At 37.6% G+C, this 8,976-nt stretch overlaps 1 protein-coding gene across 1 annotated transcript; it reads right to left on the bottom strand.

Annotated features, from left to right (window-relative positions):
• Positions 1–373: 373 nt before the first annotated feature.
• On the bottom strand, positions 374–2,873 carry LOC100546187 (interleukin-8-like). Its single transcript, XM_003205673.4, has 4 exons — positions 2,647–2,873; positions 2,065–2,200; positions 1,233–1,316; positions 374–637 (listed from the first exon to the last, which is right to left on the bottom strand). The coding sequence occupies exons 1-4, from the start codon at positions 2,708–2,710 to the stop codon at positions 607–609; spliced, it is 315 nt and encodes a 104-aa protein (XP_003205721.1). The 5' UTR covers positions 2,711–2,873; the 3' UTR covers positions 374–606.
• Between the last annotated feature and the right edge of the window lie 6,103 nt (positions 2,874–8,976).

The following is an 8,976-nucleotide window of genomic DNA, read 5'->3' as shown; positions in this document are numbered from 1 at the left end:
ATTTAATAGAATTCAAATGAATAAATAAATTGCCATTTTTGTAGGCAAAAGATAGCATTAAAACATATGTTTATAGCTTCACAGCTATAATTCACAGTAAATAATATGTTGAAAATGATGGCTCCAAAACTGATGCCTCAGACTTATGGGTTACTGACTCTGAAAGCCCCCTTTTTCTGGTTCTCACGTGAGAAGCAGTAACCTAGGTACAGTTGATGCTACCTGTCAGCATGTTCCTGGAGAAAAGGAGTTATTGGGCAGTTTCTAAACCATCAGCAAAAAGGGAAGACATTATTTAAAGAAAGACCTTCATAGAGTGCACCACATTGATCCTGCTGTGGCTAGAATCATCTCCATCTCCTTTTACAAGTCCTTTTTTTTTTGGCCTACTTTTTCTAATTTCAGTGGTTTTTCTCCTGTATGACACTTCTTTAAAAGACTTAAACAACAGTTGTCAATTAACTACAAAAAGAGGGAAGATATATCCTCTAGACGATGATGAAAGTATGAATGTAGGAGGCAGGAGGAAATTAGCTGCCAGAAGCTGAATGGCGGTGTCTCCCACTTTTATCTTCCTGGAGGAGGTAGGACATTTTTTTCTTTGCTTTAGGATGCAGTCTTATTCTTGCTATCTGCCCTATAAAAAAATAAAAAATATTAAAACTAATGGAACAAGTATCACGTGCTGGAATTGCATGAAATCGGCCTCAAAGGATTAGTGCTTTGTCCAAGTCCTTTAAAAGCCATTACATAAAAATAAAAAGAGACATTAGTATGCAGTCAGCTTTTCAAGAGTATTTAGTAACTCAGCAGACCTCAGTAGCTTCATCCTTCGCTTAACACCCCTTGGGCTTGATTTTCACTCACTCACCTAAATGCTATTCTTTTTGAAAAAGTTATCGTGCTTTTAACCATTGCAAGCAAGAAAAAAACAGTCACTTAATGCCTGAATTTCCAAAGGACTGAGCACTTGAGCTTAAGTTTTCAATATACTTGTGCCTTATGAAAGTTGTAGCTAGCATTCACACGGGATGTGTGGCGCACTAAGGGACTGAACCTAATGATATAATTAAAGTAGAAAGCAAACACAGTATTTGCTCCAGTCAGTAAAGTTCCTGATAGCAACTTCCTTATGAGACAGTATTTTGAACAACTTGTGCAGTGGCTGTTTGCTAGCTTATTCAAAATACTGCTCTTCAATAATTTGTGCCCACAGAGAAGAAAATACTCACTTGTCCAGAATTGCCTTGATGATCAGCTTCACCCAGGGAGCAGTGGGATCCAGGCACACTTCTCTGCCATCTTTCAGAGTAGCTCTACATCAGGGAAAAAAAGGAAGGCAAAAGGTCTATTTAGTGAAGTTCTCTTCCTTAGGCAATTTCCCTTTTTTTCTTGCAACATTAGGGCTCTCTAGATATACACTGAGATGTTCTCCCTTAATTTAAGTTGCTATCAGTTGAGGCTGTAGCCTAATATATACTTTCTTTTTTTTTTTTCCATACATTCCTATATCTTTGTGGATAGATTAAATTTTCTACAGGATTCACTGTTTTCAAAATTGCTTCTTTTTCAGATAGCTTTGTTTACATTTGTGATGGTGTTTAATTGAGGAGCTGAATGTTTCTGTCTTGATTCAGAAACTCTACTGGCTAGTCCATAAAAATGTTGCCACAGTAAGATTTCTGTGACTTCTATGCTAATAGTCATTTTTCCATTGACTTCAGTAGAAGTGGGATCATAAAATGCATGTCTTGATAAAATGCAGCTCAGTGGCTCTAATTCTCTTTCTTTATGTCAGAGGAATTCAGAGTTTTAGACTTATTTGCTTGTTTGATGAGTGCAGGTTTATGCTGAAAAATTCCATGGAGTATTTAAGTACAGATTTACAGAAATTATGCAACATATGACATGTATGATGTCATTTGTAGGGGCATCACGCACTGCATTCTGATTAACCTGGCCTGCTGTCTTGTTGCAACTTTTAGAGAATGCTTACATCATCCCTAATGCAAAATCTGTTACCCTTTTGTTAAGTAGCAGGGAGGATTTTGCAACAGCACTTACATGACTTCCACATCCTTGCAGTGAGGTCCGCTAGGGGTGAGGTTCACATTTTGAATGAACTTGGGATGGATGAACTTGGAATGAGTCTCTATGCACTGGCATCGGAGTTCAATCGCTGAACGTGCCTGAGCCATACCTGTAAAACAAGGAGAAAAAAAACACAGGTAGTATATGGACTGTTTTGCTATTTGCCCAGGAAACACATGTTGTTTTTTCTCAGAGTATTAGAAATAATTTTTCTTTTTAGGAGTCAGATGACTTGAAAAATGTGCCTTCACCCATTCTCTTGGGCTGCCCAATTGCTGTCACTATACAAAAACTCTTTGTATAGCAGCCAGTGCTATAAGGAAACGCAAAATGATAATGACTGAGCACCAGCAGTTTTATCACTCTGCTTTTATTTGGCTAATCTTTGTACCTGGGTACATCAGATGGATTTACATGGATTTACCCTTTCCACTAGGGAGTAAAATCTAGCCCCACACAGAGTTATTTGCTGCACTTTAAGACAGAAATATATCTTCCCCCATCAGCATTCACATTGGCAATTAGTTATAAGGGTTTTAGGAAGGATTTCTTTACCTTTTGCTCCAGCCATTGAGATCAGGAGAAGAGCCATGACAGCAGCCACAGCCTTGCCCATCATCTTTCAAGAGTGTTTCTTCTGTGTGTCACCTGGGTTTGGTTCTGTGGTGAGGGGTTTGCTCCCGCAGCCTCGAGGGTGGTCAGTGGCTGTGCTCGGTATCTGCCTTGATTATATACTGTCCTGAACACCCTGCATCATGTGTGGGTCACACTACTGGAAACTCCTGAACCTGTAGTGTGCTATTGGAGAATGAGTCACGGTGGTATGGGCAAACCCCTTTCCCTCAACTACCACGAACTTGCTTTTCATAAGCAGGAAGAACTTTGTTAATTGAAGAGTGATAAGAACATAGAACATGTACAAAATAGCCCTTTATTTAGCTCTGTGTATTCTGTATTTTCCTGTGTAGCATTCTTGTGACTATTCTTTTCCATACTTTTAAATTTTTGCAATTATTCTGCTACTCTTTGAAACTTTCCCTTTGCAACTTTTTTGCATATGATCTATGTGTGTCCTTGAACTTTGGGGTGTTGTTTTTTTTTGTTTTGTTTCTGTGCATTGAGTGGTTCTTGTTTGTTTGTTTTACATTATTGCTGGGAGAACTGTTAGAACTAGAAACTACAGTTTGTAGAAAATACAGATACTAGAATTGGATTTTAATAAGCTCTCCTACTCCTTACATACAATGACATTTAAAAAATGTTTATTTTCTGAGATGATTTATGTTACTTTTTAGTATAACGAAGACTAGCATCACTGAAATAAGCAACAAAATACAGATTGTCTTTGGAGTACTACTGAGCATTTTGAATTTTGAATTTGGGTAGAGGAGAATTCCAGAAGGTTCTGTAGGATTCTCACTCTGACATTATTGAAACATTTTTGCAAATTAAAATTTGGCCTTGTAAAAAAGAGTGTTCTTGTAGTAAAATTAAAAGAAAGATGAAAATGTGGAGGAGAATTATTCAGATAAAGGCAGATATGTACAAACATTTGTATTGATGACAGAAAATAATACTATAACATACATGTAAGATTGTGGGGTTTTAATACATAATGGAACTCTGTTATTGTTTTTCTGCCTGGTAGTGGAGACAGTTAAAGGAATAAAACATAGGATGAAATAGGAATGAATATATGTTTACTGTTCTCCAACTCATCGTGAAGAACACGGAGATTTAAGTATGCAAACTTGAATTCTGCTTAATATTTTTGTATGTACTGGTGTCTGTATTTATACAAAAATATACAGATAGTGGATGTGTTCTGACTAGTAGCCAAATAAGATGTGTAGCCATCGAATTAAGCATCTTTTCTTTGTAAACTTTCATCTTATAGTGAACATAGCTGGATTAGGTAACGTAAGCACCTAAGCACTTAATAACAGCCCTTTTACAAACCAGAGGTCCGCCTATTGACTATCCTCTCTTCAACCTCAACCATGGCCACAGGCATATGTCTGGGAATGTGAAAGAAAAGATCTAGTGTACTTAACACTTATCCCTATTACACTCCCATGCTATGCTGGTTTGATGCCCTCTGAATCTTTTGTTAGAAAACAGGAGTTAGCAATTTATCTTTATCACTAATTTCAAACTCTCTAATTCAGTAGTCCTCTATCTTATCTCCTGCAGATGATCTCTTGTTACAAAATGGTGTTCTGTTGTCTGTTGCAGCATAGTTTGGGTTATTCTTTCCTATATCTGTTTTTTTTTTGCTCCTTGACACACTATTTCTGTGAATAGCCATCAGTCTACAGAACTGTAAACTAAGATATCAGTGGAAACATCTTCTGGCCTACAGATAGAAAGCTGAAGTATGAACGGCGTAGCCTGCAGGGTGCAGACCTCTTCTAAATAAACCCAATGAACTGTTCTTTGTTTATCATTTCATCAAAGTTTTTAATTAACTTAGAGATAAACACCAGATAGTAAGAAAGCAGAAATAACGTTTCCGTAAAGCAAAACAAGCAATAAGTTTTACACAAAGGGCACAAGGTATATCATTTTCATTGCATATGCAGTATAGAAGCATTAAGTTTATCTTGAAGTTAATGAAAAACTTAAATGTCTTACATCTTCCCTATATAATACTGTGATTATAGAGTAACAACTCTTGAAATGCAGCAATGAGAGCAACCAAGAGGAGGATTCTGGAGCCTGTGTTTTGAATAATAATTTAAAAATCAAAGACAGAAAAGCAAGAGGTAGTGAGTAAAGACTTGGCTTCAGAAAATCCTCAATCAAGAAATGGAAAACTTCTTTTGTAGTTACAAGGAGAAGTCAGAAAAGATGAACTATAAATGAAAAGATCACATGTTTTATTGTAAACTCGTGATTAGGGTAAAAAAAAGAGGAGTTGTTTCTTCAGTTCATTTCTAAGCTTCTACTTTTGGAGCTGTGAGGCAGCTGAAGACATAATCTAAAAGCTACTGAATTTTCAATGCGTAATGTCTCTGATGGAAAAGAGTAATTCCCAAGCCTTACATGTGAGTATTATAAACAAAGTTTGCAGTCTCTGGCTGAATAAATGATTTTTTTGTCATAGGTTTTATCACTTGTTGGTGATAGTTTCTGAGAAGTGTCAGCCCACTGTATGACATGTACAAATGCAGTCTAGAGACTAATATCCTGCAGCTGACTTCTAACAATGATGTGTGGTAGTGAAGCCCCTGCCCAAATGATGTGACAAACTGGCATGTTAGATTATTTTGAATCATTCCGCAGGTACTGCTTAAGGTTTAAATTTAGCATATTTCATTAGTGAAGGCTTCCTTATCTGTTTTGCTATGTCATAGCAAAAGGCAGGAAGTGCAGGAAGAGTGAAAAAAATGAGTTCCTCAGATTATTTCCTAGATTCTTCTCCCCAGCTTTCCTCAACCGCTGAGTGACATGGAACTTCACATTTCCTTATATAACTGTAATCAGTGGGGGATTTCTTTCTTCTGATGTTCCTCCAACACTGCTTTGACCTCATTCCCCTCAACAGTTCCTTACCACTGTCTTTAGAAATCCTACCTATATGCCTGAAATTTTAGATCCAGACATCTAAAGGTCAATTGGAAGTAGCTGAATAGCTGAGTCAGTGAACATGCTAACTCCTTCCTTGAGAGAATAGTCAGTTCAGCAGGAAAGGCTAGTGCTGCTTCAGCTGTACATTTCCTTCAGGCAAATTATTCCTCTTATTTTCTCACACTTCTGTAACCCCATATGTAAAATCTATGCATATGTGTGACCTGCAAAGGGAAAATGTGTCAGCTTCTTTGCATCTTTGTCTGTCAGTCCACATTTTTTTTTTCTTTTGACTGTGAAACACTCTCTGCTGTAAAACTTCCTTAGGCAATTTGACTGATTTGTGAGGGCCAAATAGAGAATTTCCATTTAGCTACATATACTAGAGGTATGTGTCTTGTTCCCCTATTTCGTAATAGATAGTGACAAATATATATATATATATATATATATATATATACCCAAAAAAGATGTTAAGTTTGCCAGCTGTCACAAGAATTATTTTTATATGAAAGGTATAAAATAGAATAAGTGGATGTAAATAGAAATGTACCCATAAGTTATGTGTTCAGTACCCATCTTTCTAATGAGCTTCAGCAGTATCTGAATCAGCGCCCTGCAAAAATATTTGTTCATCTTTGATTAGTTAATGTGGAATTCTACAAGCCTAACTCATTTGACTGAGTCGTCCTTCTCAGGAAAGGCTAGCTGAAATTCTGTTGGATGGCTGCACACCTCTTCCTGCAGCTGCTTATGCTCAATATTTAATACCATTAACAGAACAGAAATTGCATTCATTTGTTTCTGGGAGGGCTACACATGGAGAAAAGTGTGTTTCCTAAAACAATCTTCTACTGGGCAGGTGTTACAAAGGTCACTGTGTGAGTGATTTAACAAATAAGTATAATTTGGGCATGAAGTTGCACAAAGCCTTATGAGAAGGATGAGAGGCAAAGCTCTGCTGTCCCAAAGTGCTACTTCCTCACTGCACAGGAGGTGATGATCCCTATTCCTGTATTTTCCGTGCAGTCCCGTGATGCTTGCTGCAGAAAAGTACAATTGCAACACCTATGTTGGTGAATAGTTTTTTCCTCCTCCACTGATGATGAAAGCTCTGTTTTGGAGGCAGCGGAAAGCTTTCAAGTTCCGTCTTGACAGGGCTTGGTACGTGGATCTCCCTACAGTACAAATGAGTGCTCCAACAGTAGACAACTATGTAAGACATCTGAAACTACCACTATAGCTTCTTGCTCTGCAATTAAATATCATCTCTCTTTCTCCCCCTTCTACATTTTCTGTTGTGCTTTCTTGTTTTCTCTTTGTTCATCTTGCTAGCTGTCCTGGATCCCAGTCCTACGTATTTATTACTCCACCATTCTAAAATCCACTGGTGCCAATGTTGAGCATTGATTCAGCAAAGTTCCTGAACCTCAGTCAGAACCTTTATTGTTGACTCAGAACTTTGTTCATAGTTTTCAAAAGTCCAAAGAAATCCAAAATTGCAGTCCTTTCTGTGCCCTATGGCCTATTCCCAATAAAATCAAAAGCCATAATCAGGTCAGTTTTGATGGAAAATATGTCTCTGTATATTCCTGGGGTTTCCCCATGTCTGTAGTAACTGCATAGGAAATGAAGTCACCTCAATAAAGGGAAGCAGAATTGAAACAAAATAAAACAAAACCCACAAAAAATGAACAACAAAACAAAAACTAACAGGCAGAAAGCTGCTTAATGAATGATCAGAATATTCACACTATTCAATTTACAGCTACTTTTTAGAAACAAAATTGCACTAGTTACATTACTTAAAAAAATAAACTTCAGTGGTAGTATTACTCACAGGCTTTCCAGAATGTCAGCCAGTATCACCATATGTTGTATTTTCTATTAGGAATTATTTTTCACAAATATGCTGAATTAAATGAACACTAATAACAATACATGAGTCAAAGAATTTTTCAAAAAAAATATTTTATTTAGTATGGCAAATCTATGACTTCTAGACAGAAGAAGTTCTTGAGAACAAAGATAGAGACTGTAAAATATGTATGAGTGCCATTTGCTTCTATTCTCAGGCACATTCACTTACTTCTTGGACTCCCTTTTGAAAGTTTCAGTTCTCGCAGCTGTGACAAAACTAGAATTTTTTTTTTCTAGATAGCCCTGATCTACTTAAGTGAGAAGGATGAAATAATGATAGCTTTTATGAACTTCGTATGTTTTCAAGTCTATTGCTATTTAGACTTGCAAGCAAGGCAGAATTATTAACCTGGTGCCACACATGTATTTGTATTGCTGTTCTAATTGTTTGTCTACTGGTATAAATTAGGAATAAGTGAATATCACTGAAGTCATACTTCTGCATTGGATCTAATTACAAAGAGAACAAGGTCCTGAACTCAGATGCAGAAAGATGATGTGAGACAAGACAGCTACTAGAAGACAAAAAAAGGTGTGTTGGCCTCAAATTCTAGTGTGTGAATCATTCTGGCATTGTTTATTTCCAAAGTTTCAGCTATATGGAGGAAAAATTAGTATGAGCTAGAGAGAGAAAGAGTTTACACATATTCTTCTTGTTTGCACCCAAGAGAACAAAAAGTGAAGACAGAGAAGTATGAAGAAGAAGGGAATCACAGCCTGCTTTTAACTCATGAGGTCCCATCCGCATGGTATGGAAGCTGGTTCCTTGTGGGTCTGATCTTCATTAAAAGATTCTTCGTTAAAGAACTGTATGTATGTTTACATAACGTGAAACCAAGACAGAGGTTTTAGTTCCTCAAACAGATATCTCTGATACTGGAGCTGAGGGAAAGTGCTCCTGAGAAAGAGCCAAATTGGAGACCAGAACAGATAAAGCACATCCTAAGGAATCTGCTCCTTATTTATATCAGAAATAGTGTTGTCAGCAGGAGCATGGAAGTGATCATCCCTCTGTATTCAGGCCAGGTGAGGCTGCACCTCGAGTACTGTGTTGAGTTTTGAGGGATTGTCCAGTCTAGAAAAGAGGAGGTTTATGGGTGACCTTATCTCTCTCTACAACTACCTGAAGGGAGGTTGTGATGAGGTGGCAGTTATCCTCCCATGTAACTAGCAATAGGACTAGAGGAAATCACCTCAGGTTGCACAAGGGGAGATTCAGGTTGGATGTTAAGAAATACTTATCTGAGAGAGTGGTCAGGCACTGGAATGGGATTCCCAGGGAGATGGTGGAATCACTGTCCCTGGAGGTGTTCAAGAACCGTGGAGAGATGATTCTAGCACAGCCCCTGCAGAAACCTTAGCTGACTCAGGCAGGTAACTCTGCCCCAGGAATCA

Source organism: Meleagris gallopavo, chromosome 4, assembly GCF_000146605.3.
Source record: "Meleagris gallopavo isolate NT-WF06-2002-E0010 breed Aviagen turkey brand Nicholas breeding stock chromosome 4, Turkey_5.1, whole genome shotgun sequence".
In the NCBI taxonomy this organism is placed as follows: Eukaryota; Metazoa; Chordata; class Aves; order Galliformes; family Phasianidae; genus Meleagris; species Meleagris gallopavo.
The sequence above is the reverse complement of the archived record's forward strand: the minus strand, read 5'-3'. Positions and strand labels throughout refer to the sequence as shown.

Coding starts and splice junctions, on each gene's coding strand:
- LOC100546187 (XM_003205673.4), bottom strand. CDS start 2,710: ATGATGGGCAAGGCTGTGGCTGCTGTCATGGCTCTTCTCCTGATCTCA. Junction 1,317..2,064: donor TGCAAGGATGTGGAAGTCAT/GTAAGTGCTGTT, acceptor TCCCTGATGTAG/AGCTACTCTGAAAGATGGCA. Junction 638..1,232: donor ATCAAGGCAATTCTGGACAA/GTGAGTATTTTC, acceptor ATTTTTTTATAG/GGCAGATAGCAAGAATAAGA.